Source organism: Chlamydotis macqueenii, chromosome 2 (assembly GCF_036417535.1).
Source record: "Chlamydotis macqueenii isolate bChlMac1 chromosome 2, bChlMac1.mat, whole genome shotgun sequence".
Lineage (NCBI taxonomy): Eukaryota > Metazoa > Chordata > Aves > Otidiformes > Otididae > Chlamydotis > Chlamydotis macqueenii.
The window spans coordinates 105409162-105435049 of NC_141557.1; the positions used below are offsets into that span (position 1 = coordinate 105409162).

At 36.5% G+C, this 25888-nt stretch overlaps 1 protein-coding gene across 3 annotated transcripts in view; it reads left to right on the top strand.

Moving 5' to 3' along the window:
- Positions 1-25888, top strand: part of CDH19 (cadherin 19) — a 127151-nt gene that overhangs the window by 76401 nt on the left and 24862 nt on the right. For all 3 annotated transcript variants that reach the window (XM_086740565.1, XM_086740566.1, XM_086740563.1), the window contains exons 3-9: positions 8325-8551; positions 11884-12178; positions 18466-18585; positions 19760-19924; positions 20679-20863; positions 22144-22397; positions 25472-25608. In XM_086740565.1, coding sequence (XP_086596691.1) covers positions 8354-8551; positions 11884-12178; positions 18466-18585; positions 19760-19924; positions 20679-20863; positions 22144-22397; positions 25472-25608 — 1354 coding nt within the window. In that variant the 5' untranslated portion in view covers positions 8325-8353. The remainder of the gene's footprint in view (positions 1-8324; positions 8552-11883; positions 12179-18465; positions 18586-19759; positions 19925-20678; positions 20864-22143; positions 22398-25471; positions 25609-25888) is intronic.

Below are 25888 nucleotides of genomic sequence, written 5' to 3' on the forward strand. Positions count from 1 at the left end.
ATTAGTCAAATTACAGCAAAAAGCATCTGCTTAACTGAAATGTTGAAACTTCTTTTTAGCCTTGGACGTTTCATGCTTGGAGGAATTAAATCTCCTCAAAACACTTGGGAGAGTTGAATTCATGGCACTATTAGTTTTAATGTATGCAAAGAATAATTATGAATGAAAACAAAAAAAAAAAGGAACCTGAATCCTAAAGAGAGCTTTGGAGCATTTCATCAAATGCCTTCCTGAAAAATCGTTTGGCAAACAGATTCAAGTGTGAATCACAGAATGTAGTCCTTTACATCGTTATGCTGACAAGTGGTTCTTCAGTACTGAGTGGTATCCTGCAGAGCTGAAAATGTTCCAGTAGGATTTTCCCAGTGAATCAAATATCTTGTAATTGGATTTGCTACTTCTCTACAACAAAAAGCAAATACCAGAAGGCAAGAATTTCTGTTTTACTGTGTACATGTGTTAGTCTTTTTCATCAGCAAAATATTTATGCTAAAAGACATGGGTCTAGTCATAATTTTCTATAGTGCAAACTATCTTAAAAATAAATAATAGTCATAGTTAAGGAAAGCTACAATTAAAATGAAACATCTACTTATTTTTAGTGTAGAGAGTGCAGTGTGCCACTGTCGTAGTTCAGCCCCGATCGGGACCAGACTACGCAGTCTGTCTCTCGCTCCCCCCACCCTCCGAGAGAATAGGAGGAGATGATATAAGAAAAACAGCTCAAGGTTTGAGATAAGGACGGGGAGAAATCCTTAAAGTTACCGTCACGGGCAAAACAGACTCGACTTGGGGAAAACTATTCATTTATTTCTAAAATTAGCAGGAGAATGAGACAGGGAACAAGATAACCTCTCCCCACCCCTCCCTCTTCCCGGGCTTAACATTATCTCTACTACCTTCCCCTCCCGAGCGGCACAGGGGGGGGAAAGGGAATGGGGGTCGCGGTCAGTTCATCATGCGTTGTTTTACGCCGCTGTATCATCGTCAGGGGAAGAACTCCTCACATTCCTCCTCTTCTCCAGCGTGGGGTCCCTCCCACGGGCCACAGTCCTTCATGAAACTGCTCCGGCGTGGGTCATCTCTTCCACGGGGTGCAGTCCCTCTAGAACAGCTGTCCCAGCGGGCCCTCCACGGGCCACAGCCTCCTTCAGGCCTCCACCTGCTCTGGCGTGGGGTCCTCCACAGGCTGCAGGTGGATCTCTGCCCCTCCGTGGACCTCCATGGGCTGCAGGGGGACAACCCGCTCCACCATGGTCGTCACCACAGGCTGCAGGGGAATCTTGGCCAGGAGCCATGTTACTCCTCCTCTTCCTTCTTCACTGACCTTGGTATCTGCAGCTGTTCCTCACAACAGGCTGGCAGACGCCTCTCAGGATCCTTTTTACATCTTATTCACTTCTCATCTCCTCTCCACTTCTTGCAGCCAGGCCGGGCCGAGTTGGGCCCAGTCGGCTGCCCGGCGGGAGGCCAGAGGGTGAGGCCTGCAAGGCCCATGAGGCTCGCGCCTCCCCCTCTCTGCCCCCCGCTCAGCTGCTTCACATCTTCTCCTTTTTTTTTTTCCTGTTTTCCCCTTCTTAAATACGTTATCGCAGAGGCGTTATCACGGGACATTCTGCTACCAATTGGCTTGGCCTTGGCCAGCAGTGGGTCCGCCCTAGGCCTGGCCGAGTCCACTGGACAAAGGGGAGCAACTTCTAGCAGTTTCCTACAGAAGCTACCACCTTAGGCCCCCCCTCACCCAACAAAACCAGAGCAGCCACAACTACTGGCATAACCGAATCTTCTAGCATCTCAGCATATGTTTACTAAGTTGAGTTTTTCATTGGAAATTGCTGAATCTATTGAATGACTGCAGAAAATGAACATAATTTTTTGTAAAGTTAAGTCCTAAGGTAAACATTTCAATTTTTATTTAGCTAGGAAGCATCTGGGCTGATGTAGGATGTAGCTGTATGGCAGAAGAGTCTGTGAAAAATAACTAAATATAATTAGTTTACCAGTGTTTTGGAAGGAGACACAGATATTCCTACTTCACTTTTCTTTTCTTTTTCTTCTTTACAAGAAAGTGAGGTAGGAATATTGGCATCTCTTGGCTATAAAACTATTCACCAAAAAACTTATATTCTTCAGTTAATAACATGTAGAAAAGCTATGCTTCCAAAAGAAGTGAAGATGCCACACCAACCTGGGAGAAATCTTAAAGGTTTAATTACCTCTGCGGAATCTGATGGAGATCTCTGTGTGTGTCAGTGTGACATTCTCAGCAATACCTGCTGGTCCCTTTGGGAGATTTCAGTAGACTCCAAAGAAACTTTTAATTTTTCTTTATTACTTTCTGATGTTCTGGATTAAATTTTAATATTATCTTACTTTCAGCTGAAAAATAGTAACACAAGCACTCACAGGAAAAGTTTACAGTAATATTGGGTTGCCTTTCGCTTCACTCATATGCGGTATTTACCTTAACCAGCAGTCCCAAAGTTCATAGGTGCAGAACGAAAGCAGCCTGGCAGTCCTGCCCACCAGAAGTTTATCCTTCCCTGCACCCTCTATTCTGTTGATGGGAACAGTGCGGATACCTCTTTCTTTGTACCCAGAAACTTTTAGATGAGTTGGGTCATCTTTACCGGGCTGTTTTTAAAGGAGCTCAAAGGAATTGCAACTAGATGATTTGGATCTCATTCTGCCTTGGGCACGGCTGAAGTGTTTGAGGCTGCACTTCTAGCTCTGTGTCATATGATTGATATCAGTGAGTGAAATAATCATTTCAAGCTTCCAAAATAATGAGAATTTTTGTCTGCAGAGTCACAGCAGTGGTAGCAGTCATGTAAGGAAATTCAAACATAGGAATGCTGAACCAGACTCAGAAATAATGACCTGGTCCCACTTACATATGTCTCCAGCAAACTGCAGATCAGCAACCAATTGCTCAGTTCTAAAAATACTGGTGGAACAGGGCTGAAAAAGGCAAGGGACTGGCTATCTCATCTTGTATGCTCCCATCTATTAGGAAATAGGTATTGTGCAGCCAGTTTTATATGACAGAGTTCAAATGAAATAGAATAGCATCAGTAGTCACTGGCTTTAATTCAGAAAAAGGCTATTTCTCCATGTTGGTTTACTCATGTCTATTGTTGATTAACATAACTTCACTAAGGGAAGGAGAACAACCAAAGACACTGTACTGTGAGGTTGTAAAACATAGAACATGTCACCCCGTCCTCTAGACTATCTCCTTTGGCTTGTGGACTGAACAGGGAACAGCTCTACCACTTGTTTTTTCAATCACTGCAGAAAATCTCATCCTTCACCTTTGATGCCTTTCTCCTCCTTTAAAACAAATGTCTGACCTTTCCCTATGGTTCCTATAAGTTTTTAATGGGAGACATACGATTTGAAGAAATAAGTTTCACAATTTGATATTGTAAAAGATGTTTTGAATCTCTAGTACGGACAGACTTCTCGCTACTATTTGTCATGCTTTGAAAACTCAGGGGTTTATAATCTGAAATATCATCTGGGCTTTTTCTACAGTGCCACAGATATTCTAATAGAATCCAGGGTCAGATAATATGTGTTATTATACTACCTGGAAAGATAATCAGTAAAGCATTATAAAACAGTAGGAATGACAGGATTTCTAGTCTGTCAGTTCTACACTGATTAAAACCTTCAGGCTTAAAGGCACTAATCAACTAACAAATTCATTTCTCTAAAGGTGTTTTGTCCATGTATAACTGACAGGCAATTAGTCTGGCAATTCTATATAATAGTTTGAAGGCCTCCACTAATGGTACAATAACATATTTGAGAAATGAAAAAAAATGGTGTACCAATTAGAATGAAGTGAAATTTATATCACATTCATAATATCTAAGTAATTGCTCTCCATGTAAGTGATGTGCTGAGTGACTAGCAGAGGCACATGAAGCCGTACTGTGTTAATGTGCACTCACTACCAGTCAATATAATTTGGTCAAATGTCACATCAAGATGTGCATTAAAGAAGGCATTTCTCAAGGTTAAGTAGTAACTTTTAAAACAGCTAGGATTATCAGTAATCAGCCATATAAAATACAACCAAGGCAAAAAGCCAGTAGACATAGTACAAATGAACAAATATGGAGTTGAAATTGTGAAGGTTTCTATCTATTCAAGCTTTTTTTTTAACACAGTAATCTTTAGCTGTTAGTTACAAATACCTTTTCTTCTTTATTCTATTAATATTAAAGATAGCAACATACAAGAAAGACAAATTTCCCTACAATCATAATAACACCGATACAGAAAAAAGAACTTGCAACTGAAACAGCATTATGTTAGGCCTCTGCTTGAGATAAGAAATGTGTTTCAGAAGCTGCATATTAATGAATTAGATTGGTTTACATTAATTTTTCCGCTTTGTTGTTGTTGTTTGATTGATGTTATTAAAACAAGCAAAAACTACACCAAATTCCACAAAAAGGAATGTCTTTCAGTTTGGCATTTTTATTTCTGCTCAGTACTTTCAAAGACAGAAAGATTTGTTTTTCTCAGAAGTCACTGTTTCAAAATCCTGCTGTAAAATAAGATCAAGTACATATACGAGATGGTCCTAACAGTCTCTATCTAAGGAGTATCTACCACATCCTTTGTTACCATGTTCCAGTGTTTTGTTACCTCCTAATTAAAAGGCTTTACTCATATAAAATTATGGGAGTTTTGTTACAAAATTAAGGGTTTTTTTTTTTCCTTATTGATCAGCTAACAGAACTGATTTATCCTCGCCTTTACTATAATCAGTTGTTTGGGGGATTTTTAATGCTTTAGAAGGATGTTGTTTTGTCTGCCCTTTGTCTGCCCATATTTGTCTTTTATTTTTTCCACCAACAAATCTGTAAGTTCACTATATTCCAGTGGCTGCATTTTTTAAAAACTCTTATTCTTCCTGTTGTTATTTTTGCAACACTGGTCAGTAATAGGTGTTATTTTGTAATGTAACAACAGAGTTATATTTTGAAATAAATTACTATTATTAAAACAAAGGGAATTTAGAACCAAGTCAGAATACTGGCACACCTAAAACTAATATTTAGTTTCAAATGGTGACAGGATGTCACTTGGTGATGGTTCTAGAACAACTCTAGCAAAGGACTTTGCAACTTTGTGCCAAGAAGGTAAACCTGTTCCTAGACGACAGGAAACTTGTGATTTTCATTGGGTATAAAAGGAAAATAGAGCTTTAAAAGCTGCAGCCTGCTTCTTACAACTGCAATTGATATTCTCATTACTCTGTTCTAAGTATCAGTCTTTATTATTGCAATGCAGTGCAAGTGAGAGAGAGTGGAGATGTACTTCCTTGAGAACAGGACAGGAGCAGAACTGTGGTCCCCATTTCTCTTGTTCCCTTGGGAAATTATTAGTGATAGCTCATTTGCTCATCTCTGAAAATATATTTGTCTTTTTTTTTCAATGAGAGATTATTCTATTAAAAATTTATCTATTTGTATTTATTAATGTAGCTGCTAAAAGCTCTGTGCTTTTACTAATCTTCCCTTCTGCTACATATCACAACACAGAGTACGAGGTCATTTAGTTTATAAAGACTTTACGAACTGAGTGTAAAACAAGAAAAAAAAACTGATGGGTAGGGAAAGATAGAGGAACAGAAGGGAATAACGAGACAATACTAGTTACTGTGATAGGCAGCAGTCTCAGCACAGAATCACTTTAAACACTGTGCACACCTTTTTTTCCTTTAAGTATGTAACACTGAAATTTAGATTTTTAAAGGAAAGACTAGAAATAGAGGAAGGAATAAGAAATTAGCTTCTGCATATTTTACAAGAGCTACTTCTGCTAGTGAGTTGCAGTCTGTGAAACAGAAAGAAGGTGATTGTTCCACGAGACAACAACTGGATTTATAAAGAATGGCAACATGTGCTGGCCAGAGGCTGGAGGCAGTTTCTCAATGCCAAATGAGTAGGGAGACATTGGAAGAAAATATGTTTTGAAAGATCCTGAAAGTAAAGGTAAATTGAATATGTCTGATATAGCAGAGAAGAGAAAACCAGAAATATGCATAACTCTCAGTTCCATTACATAGCTTCATGTTTTTTTACAATAATTTGCCTACTGTCTGTATTTTCAAGTTAAAATCTTTTTATACACATAATAGCCCGCAACATGTCAGAATCTAAGATGTTTGTTCCCCTCCAATTTGTCTGAGACGTGACGCTTGCATCCATGTATCCTAGGTGATTAACATAAATTAGTAAAGGAGACACACTGAAATGGACTAAATATTAACTATGATCTTTAAGCTGTTCATTGCTGACAGCTAACTGCTGAGGGTGTTGCTAAAAGCTGTCCAACTGCAGACCAGCATAACCATATTCTGTACCCGCATTATGTTTATGTGTATACACAGTGTCTGTCAGATGAGTTTGATAATGAGTGGCTGTTTGGTGTTCACTCTGCATTAAATACTGCCCCACAAGCCTGAAATACTTTGTTCAACAAAGTGGGCGGTGTCAGAACAAATGGCCAAAACACCAGCTAATGAGTAGCCAGAAGCATTTGCTTTGGCCCAAACTGAACACCTGTCTCCTCATTTAAACAGAGATTGAAATAATTTTCTTTATGATTCCTTAGAAATGTCTCTTTGAGTATTCAGCTTTTGTTTTTTGAGTTGTTTATTCTTTGCTATGTACTGTATTAAAATGAATGTTCATTTTCAAGATTTGTTTCTATGAAAATTATTGCTTAGTGTTAAATATACCCATCATACATAGAGACCTTCCAAGGCCTTTAGGCCTTCTAAGCCTCACTCGAGCCTTATTTGAGAGCCAAGCTGAGCTTTCTTGGCTTTATCTTTCATGTCACAAATATTATTCTTGTAGCTTTAGGAAAATAAGCAATATTCCACAGAAAACTGAAATGAGACAGTACCCAAGTCACATTCCTTCTATTTAAGTCTCGTCTTACAGTGCTACAGCTTTACAATTAAAAACTAGAAAATGTTAAGAACTTGGAACTCACACTTTAAAAACCTACAATTCTGTATGCCTTGCTATTAGAACTCCTTTATCTTTTTCTCAGTAAACTAAAACTAGCTCCATACATGCAGATTACATTCTAACAGAATATTTTTCAAATTCATGTAAAATTGCTGGAAGGAAAGAAATAGCTGTTTATATGACCTGTCATTTTAAGCAATTACGGCATTTCCCTTTGCGTAAGGATGGGTGTTTATAACATTCTTATTTAAATAATTATCTTAAAATACAGAAATTATTATTTTATCCTAGATAAATAATAGACTTATGGATTTTTCAGGCCTAAAGTAAATGTAGCCAAATATTTTTTTCAAATGTGTTGTACAAACTGACTGGCATGTGAAAAATTCATAAATCAGACTGATCCTGCATAGGAAATGTTATTCTTCAAGACTGAAGGCTTGAAAAGAATGGCTAATGCCATTGTCAAATAAGGTTTTAAGATTTGAAGGATGTACGTGGTAAAGATTTCTGAAATTTTCCTTTTTGCCTCATAGAAGATGGCCATTCTTAACTGTGCATTGCACTTTATTTGAAATTCAGATTTTCATTTATTGTACTACGAATCACTGCAAAGTCAGTAATAGTATGTAGTTTGTACAAAGTCTTCATTTTCTTAAAGAATACTTAAAAGATCCATTTGCCCTTTGTCTGTTTAATTGAAGACAAGAATCTCAGAGGTGGTAAAATCAGTTAAGACAATTTCTATTAACCAGGAAGGAGAAAGTTGCACATTTTTGTTGCTTCTTCATGGTACCCTACCATCTTTGACATTTTTGCAGGCATTTTATTGAGCTAAGAAAGAACAGATTAAAAAAAAAAGTATCTGCACTGTTCTGTTTTAGCTGTCAGTCATCAGGGCCACTAAGGCTAGATGTTCACCCTTCAGGCAGTTCTGTGACTGCAACTCAAAATGAGCCCTGTCTATGCAGAAACATATAATTATTCCAATCAAATTATTCCTATGCTACACAATACAATTACACAACTTAATTTGGAAGATGAATTAATTGAAGGAAGATTTTCCTTTTTTTTTTTTCATAGAAAGTCCTTGTGTAGGATATTCATAAAGGGAAATTAAACACTTACTTTCATGCCAGAATCTCTAAGAGGATCTCTGTTTTAATCACAAACAGACTTTGTTTTAGCTGTTTCCTTTTAGGGAGAGGAGGAGATTTTAACACTGCAAATCAGCTCTTGTGTTAGCACAGAGTCAATATGTTAAAGCGTAAAGACAAAAGTGATGCTATGTCAAAGATTTTCTGTTTTTCTCCTCTTCCACAGATGAAAATTAATTGAAAGAAGGGTCCAGTATGAATTGCTCCACATTGCTATCTCTCATGCTGATGCTGATTCAACTTTGGCCTTTCTCTCTGAGCATGGGGAACCACAGCGCTCAAAACACAGATCAGTCTTTCACAGCAGTTGGAAGAGTGAAACGTGGCTGGGTATGGGAGCCACTTTTTGTAACTGAGGAACAGACTTTGACGGTGCCTGTGTATGTTGGACAGGTATGATAAGTAATGATTCAAGGATGGTACAAGGTTAAATTTAACATGCTGATTAGCAGCTTACTACCTTGACTTGAAGACCAAGTATCTCCAGTGACCTGGAAGTATCAAGAAAGGTAGAAAGAAGAGCTCAGGGAGCTGTAACTGGGGAGCACAACATCTCTCCTTTCCTGTGACCTGACTTCAAGTCAAAGAACTCCAAGAGCTGGAGGTCACAGCAGTACCAAGGACCTTCCTTCAACTAGGTCTGCTGTCAAGAAAACCCCACATTCACTTTGTTACTAAAACTAGTTTCATACACAGCAGATAAAGGTATCAAGCTGAGATGTTCCTTTCTGTCTTCTTGAATGAAAGTTAAGGACTCATTTATCAACCTCTGGCAATTTGCTTGTGCTATTTTTGGCACTGCATCAAAGCAGCCATGCTGAGTACAGTGTAGTTTACAAACAGTATTTAGTATGATTTTCCATTACACTAAGTAGCAGCTGATTTACCCCTCATTAATTTTTAATGAAACAGATTAATACTAAATCCTTTTACCACTGAGAAACTACAGAAATCTGCATGGTTCATTAGATTAATGTAGGTTAGCACAACAAACAATTATTTTTCACCCTTCTTTAAAAATGTCCTTTAAGATAATTGTCTTAATGAGACTTTATCTGCCCCTTTCTATTCTCTCTGCTTATTAGAAGTAATATTATTTATTATTATTATTATTTATTTTTGTTTGCTAGAAGCAATTGTAATTTTGAGATATAGTTTTCTTTCTTTAAGGTACTTTCTAGATGAATGAACCAAAATAAGTTTAACTGCTAATTAACTAGCACTAAAATTTAATTGGGCCCAAAGGGTGAAGTGCTCAAAATTCATTCATTACTTTTTCACAGCCTCTTCAAAATAACTACTATGGAAGTCTGATGTCTCACTTCTGAAAGAACAAGTGTAGACAAACTAATTTTTAAATTAATATTACTTTTCCCGTAGCTGGAAAACAGTTTACTGTAAAAGAAACTTCATAAATGTCATGTATTTTCATACAACTTTAGAAAAAAAAGTAATAATTTTGCTTTTCTATTTCTCACAGGTAAACTATGGGGATTTTTTGTTGAAGATTATTGTTAATTTATGCAGTTTAATCATTGTCTAATCAGACGTATTTACTCATCTCTTTTCATTGAGTAGAATATGCTCTGCTTTCAGTAAATGAAGTGACAGTCTATGATCAACACATGAATTTTTTAGTAAATAAGGCCCTGAAGGAAACTGCATCAACAAAAATACAAAGGTAGACAGTCTTTGTTTTTTAGTCACTATTCCATAGCAACTTATTTTCTCAGTCAGATTCAGAATTCAATTTTCAAATTTCATTTAACATAGACTCATTAATCCTTTTCCATTATCACATTTAAGAAATAGAAGTGTGTCCATCAGTACTAAAGTGGCAGATATATGAAGGCAAGTACAAAAATTCTTGGTCTCATTTACGATAGGAAGACCATTTATTCTTTTGTATCTAGCTTAATAAAACAGGTAAACTGAAAACCTTTGATATACTTTCTCAGCAAATGTCATTTGTAAGAGACCTTTCTTTTAACGTGGTCAAGGTGATGAAAATCTTTTGGGGATAAATGGTTCTGAGTGAAGTGGTTCAACACAGGTTATGTCTAAACAGCCAGTTCAAGGCATGCTTCCAGTCTCTAAGGGGACTCTGTGATCACATCTGAACCCCATTGTAGGTTAAAGATCTAGATATTCATCACCTTTCCCATGCCCTGGTGTTCATGACAAGGAAACCAAGATTTATGGATCAAAAAGAATATGTGATGCCCCTTAGCCAGATCTATTTACCAAGACCAACCAACACTAACCACTTGTGAAAGGGTGAACCTGCCTCATGTTTAGCACATAACTACTTAAGTTGAAAACATTTGACTTTACGTTGTTCATATTGTAAATTGGTCTAAACTCTCTAGCTTTGAAAATTATCTCTCTCTTGTACTAGCAAGGGGAATTAACTCTGTGTAATTTAGGGTTTAGGTACTCTGACAGAACTCAGAGCAGGAACTCAAAACTGTTCCTCGTATCTCAGAGCAGTGTCCCAGTCACGTTATAAAAAAACCTATCCATTTGATAAGTGCAGAAAATTATGCATTAAAAAATCTTCAAAAGGCATAGGTAGGTATTGTTCCAAAGAAAAACTAAAATGACTTTTGCAACTTCAGAAGTTATTACAAAATACGTTGAGTAGATCCAACAGGGAAATATGCCCTTTACACCCATAGTTACATCTTTCCCACTCTGTGGCCTCATATGCTACACTGAGCTGTAGGGTTAGTAAGTATGAAGCAAAATACTGAGATTATTGAAGTTAACAGGTAGACATCTTATTTGCATTTAAAGCCTGCTGCTTTGTAGGAGACACAGGTTGAGTAAAGGTTTTTTTTTTTTTTTTTTTTTTTACATTGGATTCTTCAGTGATTATCCAGGCTTTCAGAGATTCTGACATGTTTTGTTCTAAATCTAAAATAAATAAAGAAAAAAATAGAGAATAAATGAATTAACAGAGAATTAATGAATAGAGAATTAATAGAAATTACTGTTCCCATAAAATTCAACTGTGGATGCTTGACATGTTAAGAAATTAAGTTGTTGCTATTAGAAAAGGACTATTACATATTGTTAACATTAATAGAACTATTTTGTTGGCATGAACAAACGCAGCTGGACCGCAATGGTCTCCAGGGCTCATCTTCATCAGAGGAATCATCATTGTAAAGTTCATCTTAGTGAAATAACAGAGGATGCACATCATCCTAGAAGGAAATGGAAAATATCTGTCAATTTATTTTAGAATAAATAATATAGGCGTGTACCACAGAATGGCTTTTCATCTCTTTAATATTTCACCAGAAATAGAACACCGTCTCTCATATTTACTCTTAGTATTGCTGAGTACAAAATATATATAAAACTTTAAAAGTACACTTGTAATTCACAGTAATAAAAAATTTTATAATGTTTAATGACCTTTGCCTCATTTTCAGCAGAAGTTTATGGAAGCTGATAAAGCAATGATCTAAAGTAGGTATTTACATTAACTCCCTTCACTTCAAAGTGGCTGAAGCATCTTTTTTCAGGTATACCATACATTTGTATTTCTGTTGTATCAATACTTTACAATGTGACAGTACCCATTTTTAACTATTAGTATGCAAGAAGACTTGCTAGTGACAGGTTTCAGTGAAGAATGAAAAACAAAGCCTAAAATGAATATTCCAAAACTTTATTCCTCCCAAAATGTGGCTTATTTTTCTGTTTTGTACTTGCAGCTGAAATCAGATTTAGACAAGCAGAATGGCAACTTAAAATACATTTTGACTGGGGAGGGAGCTGGAAGCATTTTTATCATTGATGAAAATAATGGCAAAATTTACGTGACACAAAAGCTGGATCGAGAAGAGAAACCATACTACACTCTAAGAGCACAAGCAATTAACAGGAGCACTCAGCTTCCTGTTGAACCTGAGTCAGAATTTATTATCAAGGTTCGAGATGTCAATGATCATGAACCACAGTTCTTGGATGGACCTTATGAAGCCACTGTTCCAGAGATGTCACCTGAGGGTAAGACATGCTGTGAACTAAAAGTTCTTTATTTCCTGTTTTTTTTTTTCCTAGATAGCTATGTTAAAATAAAGTCTTAATAGCACATTTTATAGTCTACCTTTCAGTGTGAAGGAAGCAAACTATTTTACAAGCTTGGAAATTTGCAAGGGTATATGCTTAAACTGAAGATTGTGCATACTTAACATGTACTTAACAACCTTGCCTTTAAATATTTAGGTACTTACATATATCCAACTCCTTTTACGGAATCTGGATACATGCTTGGATTAACTATAGAGACTTATCTTTCCTATCAGTGACTCAGCCTTGAAATTGATGCTTGTTTAAAAATATAACGTTACCATTTTAAATAGGTAGAGTACTACAGCCGATGACACTGCAAATGAGATTTAAGGCTAATAGATTTCACTACTTTTTCAATCAATACAGATTGTCTAGAAAATTGATCAGTGCATGATTATTGTTACAACCTGTCAGTCCTTCAGGCTACTACCAATCTGAAAGAAAAGTAGCATGCACGTAAATTTTGAAGTTCTCTAATCTCAGTTGACTCTTTTAAGGACATAAATATAAGCTTAGATGAACTGAAAAGTACTCAACAGCATCCCTCAGTTTACTGTGATTCTACTTAATAACTAAACAATATGTCTTTATTATACCTTATGTAGTAGATAACAAATATTGAGCACTTCATTACCATTACCCTTAGTCCTGTCACAACAGGCCCTACTGAAGAGTCTCTCCCCATCTTTCCTGTAGGCCTCCTTGAGGTACTGTAAGACTGCTATAAGGTCTTCCTGGAGCCTCCTCTTCTCCAGGCTGAACAGCCCCAACTCTCTCAGCCTGTCCTTATAGGAGAGGTGCTCCAGCCCTCTGATCATCTTCGTGGCCCTCCTCTGGACCTTCTCCAACTGGTCCATGTCCTTCTTGTGTTGGGGGCTCCAGAACTGGATGCAGTACTCCAGGTGGGGTCTCACCAGGGCAGAGTAGAGGGGCAGAATCACCTCCCTCGACCTGCTGGCCACGCTCTTCTTGATGCAGCCCAGGATGCAGTTGGCCTTCTGGGCCACAAGGGCGCATTGCCAGCTCATGTTGAGCACTCCCAATTCCTTCTCCTTAGGGCTGGTCTCGATCCATTCTTCACCCAGCATATAGTGCTATAATTGGAAAAAGAGTCACATTCACATCACAGGCACTCAAGATTTCCCCTCCAAAGATAAGGATACTTTCCTTCCTCTAAAGAATAGTTTCAGAACGGGAATGGTATGAAGCTGATGTGGGGCTGATGTGATGACCATCCTCACATCACATAAAGAAAGATGCTGAGAAACTCTTTAGTAGGACCTGTTGTGATAGGTCAAGGGGTAATGGTTTTAAAATAGAAGAAGGCAGATTCAGATTGGACATAAGGAAGACATTTTTTTACAGTGAGGGTGGTGAAATGCTGGAACAGGTTGCCCAGAGAGGCAGTAGATGCCTCATCCCTGGAAACATTCAAGGCCAGGCTCGATGAGGCTCTGAGCAACCTGATCTAGTTGAAGATGTCCCTGCTCCTTGCAGGGGGGTTGGACTAGATAACCTTTAAAGGTCCCTTCCAACCCTAACCATTCTATGATTCTATGATTCTATCATATATAATACCTACCTATTTACACTGCCAAGCCTCTTTCCCATCAGTCAGCTTCTCTTTTATGCATTAGATGGCATGAAGTGAAGGACTGTCTTCTGATTTCCTAAGCACACGAATTGCAATTTTCCTGTCAAGCTGAACAATTTCATCCCTGCATCTCTTCTTTCCCACCTCCATGTGATGAAACAGACTTGTAATAGGATCTGCCACATATCTGGAAATTTAATACAATAAATACAAAGCAAAGTTAAAATCTGGCAAATACAGATTTATGTATACATATTTGCACATATAATGTGTATACACATACATTTAAATTCTTTAAAGAACCACAAAGTATGAATGCAGCTGACATAGATAAGCATGTTGTAAATACTGCTATCTCCAAATAACTATCTTCAAAATGAAGTGAAAAATGCATTCTTTAAATCTTTCAGAAAGAATACCAGTAATCTTTTAAATTCCTAACCCCATCTCTTTTGGTTATTTCTATTGCAAATAATATAGAAAAGAAATTTAAATATTGTGCTACTTAAAACTGTATGAATTAATGAGGTCATTAACTTGATAGCATCAATGATCATAAGAAGTAATAAAAACTATGATTCATTCAGCCTTACCCATTCAACTTTTAGGGCAGATTCAGTGAATCTTTCACAGGGAGCTGTAAACTTTATCATCTTCTGCCAGCCTGGATAGCAGTTGCAAGAAAAGGATATTCATGCCTGGAATTTAATCAAAAGTGGGGTTAGTATCCTAATTTCTGCCAGGAAACAGTAGCTCACCATCACTGCCAGCGACAGCTACAAGAGACATCCATTTAATCAATTTATTTTGTAGTCACACTGCTTATACCACCTTCTACTGGGGAAATCACTTTGGGTATATGATGGTTTATTCACTGCCACTTCCTTCCATACAGAGTTCTTTATCTCAAGACTTCTGCATCTAAGCTCTTAATCAAACAACTTTTTCTAACATGATTTGTTGCTTGTTCAGACAGTACTTCTAGCCTTTTCATCTTGCTCGTTCACTCAAGTTTGGAGATGAGAAGACAGGTGCCTTTGCATTTTTTTTTTTAATTCGTTCACAATAATAATAGGCATAGTTTATTGTCTAGAATTATCTGGGTATTTTTATCTCAGATTACACAGATTTAGCATTTTGACAGTGACCTTTTTTCTTTCTTTTTTTTTTTTCCTATGATAAAGCATTGTTTATGAGATATTTAGTCTCTTATAAAAATGACTTTAAAACAGCTAGTAATTTAATATGGCTTGATTTATACTCATACAGACCTGCAACCATTCATAAAAGTATATCAAGAGTTGACTTATGGATTCCTTCTATTTTATCCCCTTGTCTTAATGATGAGCTCCTCTCTTAATGATGGCTCTATGGAAAAAAAAAAAAAAAGAAGAAAAAATTTAGGTGGAGCGGTACTTATGGCCAAAAGCAACAGTAGTAATCTTTTCTGATATACCTCTGTTTCTCACCTGAAACCATCAACAAGCCATTGACAGATAAGAAGTTTCAACCTATGTTGACTTGAGTTGGCTAGAAGCTGACACCATAAAAAGGAAAAGCTCAGCAGTCTTTATCCAATTTCCTATGTCAACTATCATATTTAAATTCCTAAAATACGATATCACTTCAGTATAAGATTAATTAAACTGAAAAAAAAAACCTTAATTTATTTTGTGATATTCCTGTAAGATTACAAAAAAAAAAACTCCAGTAAAATGTAGAAATATATGAAATGAAAAAAAAAAAAAAAATCAGAAGTAACACCATCTCCCATTTATCAGAATTGTTGAAAAATAAAATAAGACACTTCAGTGTCTGATCTCTTAGACACAGAATACATGAAATAGCAAACTCACAGATTTGCAATCTGATATGCGAATCTAAGCCTGTCCTATGGATCTCAAAATATTTTCTGCACTACTTCTTCTATGTTTGGCCTCTCTAGCACTAGAGCTATGGTATTAGTGCTAGAGCTCATTCTTTCTCCTACTTCTTCCATGTAGACACTACTACACTACTGGTACGCTCATGTCTATACTTGTGAAAGTAGTGCACTGTTAGTGAACATTTTGTCTGGAACTAAGAAAGCAATGAGAGAATAATTCACAGCTGGCCACTTGCCTCAAAGAGCCATAGAAAAGCAGAAAACAGACTCAGATAATTTTGCCTAAAGTTAGGTACAAGTATCAATATACGTCTACTAATGTACCAACAAATTAGAATACATTTTACTTCTTTCTTAGATCTCTTTTATCTTCAGTACTAGATTTTATTGGAATTTTATATGCAAGTGTCACAGCAAATGTAAAGCGTGTCAGCAGATGAACTTTCTTCTGAAAGCAGCGGACTGTGGTTTTCCCACAGGCATTTGGTACAATTTTACATTAAGTGTCTTCCATATGGCTGTTAAACTTGTACAAATGCACTATATCTGATGGAATGGTTAAGAGTCAGATGCAATAGTATATCAGCACACAATGTTTTCATAGATTTTAAGCTCTAGTTAGAAAAATGAATAACTATTTGCCATATGAAGGCCCTACAGTTTACCTAATGGACTGTAATATCTAAATGGCACTACTATGTTTTGTCCAAGAAGGGTAAAACCAAGGCTGCAGAAATACAAAGAAAAATCTTATACAGAAATCAGCAAAATGTAGTTTGCCTTAAATAAAGCTAATAAAACAAAAAAAAAATGTGTAAGCATTTTTACTATCCAGCTTAAGACATTACTGTGTAAAAAAAAGAACATATATGGGGCTAAACTTCATATCAACACCACACCAACTCCCATTTTCAAAAATCCATGTTTGGAAGGCCACAGATATATCCAGTTAATTTTTCTCTGCTTTTTTTTTTTATTTTCACATAAACGTTGTGAATCTGTATCATAGTTCCATTGTCAATTATAGCATGTCATGGCTGCAATCTCAAGAGGTGGGGTTTTAGGTTTTTTAATTTATTTGTTTGGGTGAGTGGTTCTGTGTTAATTGACTGTTTAAAAAGATATTATTTGTATATTATTTGTATCTGATAAATTATTCTTCTCCTAACCATGGAGTTACATGGGATTTTGGAGTTTTTGAATACGTAACATTTACATTGTAATTTCTATCACCCAGATACAATGTCTAGGTAAACATGATTCCATTCAGCAAATGGCTTGCCTTTTTTTTTTTTTTTGTTTCAGGTTAAATATATAAAGAAATAGAGACTTCACGGTAGTGGAAAATTAAAACCGAAAATTCTAAACCCAGGCTAACATTTTTCTTCTGCTTGCTGCATAGTCCCTATGTAATGTAGAGGTTCATATAGTGATCATGAAATCTTTGTCCTAAAAAAAATGTGAGAAACCAAAGTCCTCTCTTTACACGGTCTCCTACCACCTCAGTTTAGAAATAATCTTCCTCCTGAGAGTGCAGGAGATCTGTTATTGCTTCCTTCTATGTCGACTCTTCTTTATGAGATGCTCCTTGCCCACTTGCCTTTCCATTATATCCACCAGCTGCATCTCACTGAGCCCAGCTGGGTAAATTCCATGTTTCTGCCTTCTACTATACTCTGGAAGAGTCAATAGGCAAGCAGAAAAGTACGCTGGGGCTTAAACAAGCAGCAAATAATGGTTTAGATTCAACATTTCTTTCTAATGGTTAGAAACTGTGCAGAAAACAAATCTACCTTTAAATGAATGAGATGAACCAAAGCTGTGATTATAGTTTTGCAGTCCTACATATGTTGGATTTTATCCCTGATTTATTAAATATAGTGCTGTAAATGAATTTATTTCTAAACATAGTTGTGGGTACTTGGGTTTATTTAGTAGAAAATGACATTTATAACAGACTGTGCCTGTTGGATTATTCATAGTTCTTGATCCCTTCCTAACTAGCACTCTACATTTTTTTTTCAAAGCAACTGCATTCTAGTTGTGCTAAATTGTCTTAGAGGATGAATTTCCTGTATTAGTTCGAACGGTTTCCATAGACCACTGCTGATACGAAGTTAACAGTTGTGTAGCTAAAGATTTCCTTTACCTTTCAGTCTTATTAAGGAATACTGTTATTTCTGAAGCATATATGTGCCCTGATTAAATATTAATCTTTAATTTTATCGTTAACGTTAATGGATAGACTCATTAAAGTCTCAAGCATAAAAAAAAAATATTATCAGAGCCTTGTTATACTTCTCGGATTCTTTACTTGCTAAAAATTAATTTCTTTATCACCAGTGAACCTACTGGTGATAAAGTGGCTATGTTTTCTTATTCCCATGGGATATGTCCATAAAATACTTTGAAGAATATACAAGGGGAGGAGAAACAATTTGCTGTACTCCATTCACATACAAGAAATAGAGAAAAAAAAGCATAAGAGATGTAGTATTTTAAGCAATGTAAATATAGATCTGAAAAGTCATAAACAATTTATTCTTATTTTATTGAAAATTTGAATGCAGTAAGAATAGTTGCTGAGGAAATATTTTCCTTTTCCATTTGCTCCTGTAAGTTTTCAGGACTGTTTGCTAATACAACTGGTATGTTAAAAGGTTTTTAAATAGTTCATTTTGCAATTATAGATAACTTATACAAGAAGAAAATAAACATAATCTATTTTATTTTTTTCTTGAGGTACTTCGGTTACACAGGTAACAGCTGTAGATGGTGATGATCCTTCTTATGGGAATAATGCCCGTCTGCTTTACAGTCTCGTTCAGGGACAGCCTTATTTCTCTGTGGAGCCAAAGACAGGTACAATAAATGATCTTGTAACTTGAAAGCATTGATAAACTAACATAAAATAGATGCAAGCAAAAATGTGTTTCTTCATTTCAACACAAAGACCTACTGACGCCACCCTACACTTGTACATGTTACATAGTTCCTAGATCTAAAAAAAAAAAGTTGATTCTTTCATTCCCACAGGAAATTGAAATTCTTTCCCCCCCCCCCCCAGAATCAACAATTTATTTAGAAAATTACATTGCTGAAGAAAGGAATTGGATTCTGAATACCCCATCCAATGAATGGACCTAGGAAAACTTCTGGGTTACCAACTTTATGACTCATTATGTGACATTCCCATCTCCGCGTTGGAGATACAACAGATATGGGACATCCCTCCAAAATACTGATTTCTGGGCAAGAAAGACAGTTATATATGTTAAATGAGATATATTATTTGTTCTGCTCCTCAGAACTCTAGGTATGCAGAATAGATCTCCCTGGTGAGACCCCACCTGGAGTACTGTGTCCAGTTCTGGAGCCCCCAACACAAGAAGGACATGGACCAGTTGGAGAAGGTCCAGAGGAGGGCCATGAAGATGATAAAAGGGCTGGAGCACCTCTCCTATGAGGACAGGCTGAGAGAGTTGGGGCTGTTCAGCCTGGAGAAGAGAAGGCTCCGGGGAGACCTGATAGCAGTCTTCCAGTACCTCAAGGGGGCCTACAAGAAAGATGAGGAGAGGCTGTTCAGTAGGGCCTGTTGCGATAGGACAAGGAGTAATGGTTTTAAAATAGAGGGGGGTAGATTTAGATTGGATATTAGGAAAAAATTTTTTACAATGTGAGTTGTAGAACACTGGGACAGGTTGCCCAGAAAGGTGGTGGAAGCCCCATCCCTGGAAACGTTCAAGGTCAGGCTGGATGAGGCTCTGAGCAACCTGATCTAGTTGGGGATGTCCCTGCTCCTTGCAGGGGGGTTGGACTAGATGACCTTTGAAGGTCCCTTCCAACCCTAACCCTTCTATAATTCTATGTTGCTAGTGTACTAATTCTCAGTATTAGGACAGTTGTGCTGTGCATGATCTAGAAGGCAAATTCATAACTGTGTCCAGTTATGCATTTAATACCCATATAATATGGTCAGATGTTGGGAAAAAAATGGGAAAACTGTATGTTATTGTATTATACTTTTCATTTTTAGGGGTCATCAGAATGGCTCCCCAAATGGATAGAGAAACAAAAGATCAGTATTTGGTCATCATCCAAGCCAAAGATATGGTTGGGCAAGCAGGGGCATTTTCAACAACAGCCACTGTTACCATCAACCTCTCTGACATCAATGACAATCCACCTAAATTTCAGCAGCGTGAGTATAGCCTACTTACAGTACTGCTTACAGTAGTTGAAGTCTTGAGGAAATTTAGATTTACTGTTGCTTTAAGTTCACTGGTAGGTCTTTTCAGAACAGATCTGTGCTTTGACTTCAGCAGATTTAGATAAAAATAAAATTTAAAAAAAAACCAACAAAACCACAAAAGCTGAAAAATGAAGAGGAAAGAAAACCTATCATTATAAAAGACTTCAAGCTTACTGTTTTCATTGCTAGGCTTTGGAGAAAAATAACTTATTAAACTGTTTTCCATATAGTTTGCTCTATCTAAGCCTATAAATCTGGGCAATGGGATATTTAATACCATTTTCACTCACCTTCTTTCTTTTTCTTCTCTCATCATTCTTTACTGACAGATACAGTAAACATTTTGGCAAATTATGTAACCTCTGTCCAAGGCGTTTCTAGCAGACGTGGGAGCTGCTAGCTGGGCTGTCAGGAAGAACTAGTGAAATACAGCTGCGTAGTACTGCCCTCTGATGGTTTTTTTTCATCCCGTTGGTTTTCCTTAGCTCTTTATTTACTGCTGAAGTGGAACTGAGAGAGGAGGACTCATTAGTTGAAAGGCTGTCAACCCTTGTCCCCAAGATCTATCCATTGCTGTATTAGATCCATTGCTCTAAAAAAAGCTGGGGGCTTTCCCCAACTTTCTGAGAACCTCAGGCCATCTTAGCTACAGCAACTATTAAGATGGTAGATCACTAAACTGTGCCAGTATTTATTTCTTTAGGACTCTACTATATGAACGTCTCTGAAGAGGCTCCTGTGGGCACTACTGTAGGCAAAGTCTTTGCAGAAGACAGTGACAGAGGGGAGAATGCGGCCATGAACTATTTCATTGAAGGAGATAACTCAGACGTTTTTGACATCATTACTAACAATGAGACTCAAGAAGGAATTATCTTATTAAAAAAGGTGAGACCTCAGAAACCTTCTAAAAAATCTCTAAGTACTAGAAGGAACCTCATCAAGCAAGCTGGATGTTTAAAAAAGGCTTGTTATTTTGGATTCTACTGTTTTTTAATTTCTTCGAACTTTGATTTGATTGGGATATTAGGGGGATAAAAAGAAACATACTTTTCTTTCTGTTTACTTTTTTTTTGACTCATTCCTATTACTGCTGAATACAATAGTGGCAGTCAAAGTTTTTAAAGTTATTCTGAGCATGCAACACAGTATATCCCATTGTGGGCAAATGATCTATCTCTTCTGTGCATCATCTGTAAAATCTATCAATAAATTGTACACAATAGTTCCTCACTTCCAACACTTCTTGTTGAACTGAATTCAGAATGAGCAATGGTATTAGATAGACAGTGGAGTTTTTGTTATGACACAGTTTGGAAAAGGTACTAAATACACTCAAAAATATAACACTTTATGAAGTAAGGTATTTAAGAGGCTTTGAAACTGTGTGATTTATTTTGGAATCACATAGGACAGTTTCTGGGTCATCTAGGTCTTCACGTGAAATGATGAGTTTGATAGTCTACTGAAATTCAGGAGCCTGAAGAACTGAATGCTATAAATTTGGTTGTTTGTTTGTTTCCTATTTGGACTTATTACCATTTAGGAAGTTATTTCTTTAGTATTGCATTTTTTTTTTAATTACAGAAGACAATGACTATATAAAATAGTAATGTAATTAGGTGCTTGTTAAACACTTTTTGTTGCCTTCTGGAATTTATTTCCTTTACAGACCAAATTTTAATGTAGTTAGCCTAACCCCTACAGATTAAGTGATTCACATTGTTTATGTGAATAATATTTATATCTATATAATATTTATATCTATCATATCTAATAATATCTAATAATATTTATATCTATCATATTTATATCTATTTATATAGAATAATGTTCACTAAGATTAACCTGTGTGGGAAATACAAGTACTAATAGAAGAAGTTGTTTTTCTTAGGGCTGACATTCCATGGGAAGACTTCTTTTGCACTGTGGTTTAAGTGTGATATTAAAACCAGCCTATATGTGAAAGCAAACAATGGCATAGTGCTGTTTAATTTCAAAGTGGTTTTTATATTAAAAAGAAATCTTAGAATTAAATACTTCTGTAACACTCCTAAAAGCAGGGTAGCACTATTTTATCTTTACTCTCACACCACTTCTTAAACTGTATTTAATTCAAATGTGAAGAATGACATATTCCACATCTTTCTTTCTTTCTTTCTTAACAGAGAGTGGATTATGAGAGCAAACGGAGATACAGTATTCTAGCAAAAGTTGTAAACAGATACATTGATGACCGTTTTCTGAAAGAAGGACCATTTGAGGACAAAACTACTGTCAAAATCAATGTGCAAAATGCTGACGAACCTCCAGTTTTCACCTTGGAGAACTATGTGATGGAGATTCCTGAAGGGGCTGTGAGTGGCTCACTGGTGGGCGCTGTAACTGCTAGAGATCCTGACAATGATGACTGCCCAGTCAGGTACCTAACTAAAATGTGAAGAGGCCTCCAATATAAATGTAGTTGGATTTCCAAAGGCTATTTCTATTCTTTACCTTGGCTCGTGGTTATAGTTAATCATGCTTTCATTGTGGTAGCCTAGGTTATTCTAGATCTCATGGTTCAGTCTCAATAGGCAGCTAAGGACCATACAGTCTCTCTCGCTCACTCCCCACCCAATGGAATTCAGGAGAGAATCGGAAGAGTAAAAGTGTGAAAACTCATGGATTAAGATAAAGACAGTTTAATAATTTAAAAAAAAAAACAAACACACAAAAAAGAAAGCAGCAAAAGGAAACACAGCAGACCCCCAAGAAAAACAGATGATGCAAAAAACCCAAAACAGTTGCTCACCACCAACCAGCCAATACCCAGCCAGTTCCGAAGTAATGACAGCCCCTCCTAGTTTTATTGCTGAGCATGATGTCATATGTTATGGGATATCTTTTCAGTCATTTGTGGTCAGCTATGCCAGCTGTGTCCCCTCCCAACTTCTTGGGCACCCCAGCCTGCTCACTGACATGTGGTATGAGAAGCAGAAAATGTGTTGACACTGTGTAAGCACTGCTCAGCAATAAGTATGACACCTCTGTGTTATCAACACTGTTTTAATCACAAATCCAAAAAGTAGTCTGATCCAAGCTACTATGACAAAAAATTAACTCTATCCCAGCCAAAACCAGTATTGTAGATTAAATCCTGGCCCCCGCCCAAAATCTAAATAAATGAGCTTTATATGTGCATCTTTGCAATCGCTTTGAGATGGGGTAGTATTTTAAAGAGTGGCCTGGAAGAGACTGTGAATAGTAGCAGAGCTAGAGTACCACAAACAAACCTGTAAGTGCCTGGAGGTATTCCAATCTGTTCCCAATAACTTCTGGAGTTATGGAAAGATAGGGGACGGAGACACAGAACAGCTCCACTGGCATCTGCTCAGCTCAGAATGACCAAAAATTTACCAGTTTCCTACATTTACCACAATTAGCCCACAGAGATATTGTGTAGAAAGAGTCCTCCAGGACTTTTAATTTTGCAAAATAATTTTACTGTCTCTTAAGGGATAAAACAGGTAATTAATCTTTAACATGGGTCTTATAATTAAAACAGCTTCTTGAGTTACTTGACATCTCTGTGTACTGTGCAATTTAGCCAAGCTAGGATACAGGGACAAGTGGATGAGACACAAAATAATTCATGATGTGTAGATTCCTAGTAGCAGAAATATATATGCATATACATATACATGTATATATATTGTTACCTGTAGTGCAGCTTCAGAGATCTAGTCAATGCAAGGCCATTTGTTATGATTTTACATACATTTACTGTTATTTAGTAAGCTACTCATAGGTTACATTAAGTGAGAATAAATAAAAATATACATGTACATTTTTGTCCCTCCGAAAAAAAAAAAAAAGGCTTGTTTTGTGGTTTATTTAGTCAACTGTAACATCTCCTGGGAAATATTTAAACATAGTGCATATCTATGAATTTTTAGTTTGAAATATTTTGATGGAACTTGCTACAAGGTGAATATGTCTACGCAGTCCCAAAACAGTGATGCATATATTACATCACTGAGTTTCTTTAATATAGAGCATGTCACTTCTAATGTAAATATATGTTTATTGGGCTAAGTGCCATGCATATGACTCTAATATTGAAACCATTCCTATCATAAATGACAGCAGTTGCTTATAATATAGAAAACCAGCTGTGTTGCCTTGTGCACCCCACTTTCCAAACATATAAAGTAAAAAAAGACATGTAACAAAACCTCACTACGTCAATAATAAAAAATAACTAAAAATATCCTGCACAGATTTTCTGAAAATTATGTATCGAGAACCAGTTTACCAAAAAAAAACCCAAACAAAACAAATATCAATGTAAGAAACCCCTAAACAAGCTTTGGATGTAGAAGATGAGGAATGTTCACATTAAAAAAAAATGAATTGTACATCCCTAAAACAGAGGTGTATGAATGTCAAATATTTCACTTAAATGATAAGAATTTTCACTGACTGTGTTGTGCTGGTTTCTTATTTTATCCTCTTACTGATTTTCAAAACAAAAAAAAAAATTAACTATAAATAACAACTTAAAGAGTCATCTAACTGCTGGCATGTAATCTGAGCTGGATTCCTAAGTGCCAACAGGAGAGAGAAAGACTTTGTCAAGCACAATTAAAGGTACAATAAGGAGGAATAGTTGCATGTGGGAATTCCAAACTGGAGTGGTTAGAACCTTCCAGCTCTCCAAACAGATTTTATTTCCATGAAATAGACTCTACTAGGAACTGTGACATACTGTCTTTTTTATATATGTCATGAAAAAAAATCCGTAAATATCCTTTCTATTTGAATCAATATCTTTGGTGTCTTTTTCAGTCCATCTCTGGCCTGTGACCAGTGGTTAGACTTAAACAATTTGAATGGTATGTATGTATGTACATGTGCATGTGCATGTCTGCATACGGACACAGCATCCAAACACAGCATCCGAAGTCTTTTCAATGAAGACTCAGGAACACTGAACTCATTTACGATCATCTTCTGCATTAAGATTTTGTACACCGCGTAGGTGTCACCTCATTATGGGTAGTTGTCTGTCTGTCTTTATAATGCCCATTCCCTTGGCATCAGAGCATGTCAGCAGTGACAAAATAGAATTGCCATTATACATCCACTTAGCTGTTAGTGTTATTCATTTCACAAGTGGCACTTTTGCTGTTTCTTTTCAACGAAGTCATTCACCTGCTGTGAGCCTGACTTAGAAGTAGGAATGAATAATGTATTTCAGATTCAGTTCACATTAATATAGATCTGAGACATATTTAGTTTTATAAAAAGAAGAGCGTTGATCTTGGCAGCAGTAAATATTAAATGTTTATAAGTGTATATTTTTCATGATTTCTGAGTTGTTGCAGCACACGTTCATATGTATATATGCATAGCTCTGTTTTCTCAACTGACAATAGCTTTCTATGTCCTCGCCTCTGATGGAACATTTCAGTGTTAGGGAATCTCTTTACTTTTTTATTTTTTTTTGTGCAGGTACTCTATTGTCCACAGAATGCAGTTAAAGAGATTGTTCAGCATCAATGAACATAATGGTACAATCATTACAACTAAACCTCTGGACCGAGAGATAGCTTCTTGGCATAACATAACTGTTAAAGCCACAGAAACAAGTGAGTAAGAAATTTAAGGAACGCCATGTTTTATATACTGTGAACTGTAATTATCCTCTGAATATGCCTTCTTTTAAGTGGAGAATACATGCTTCTTTCTCATTATATTACGGGTGCTTGCTACATTAAGGAGCATTATTAAAATGATTAGTTAAACAGAAGTGGAATGTATTTGAGCTCCAAGGTCCTGTGCTCTTTCATAAAATATGACCTTATAAAAAAAAAAGAAAGGAAATTGTAATAGGATTAAGACTGTAACACTTTCAAGTTACACTGAAGC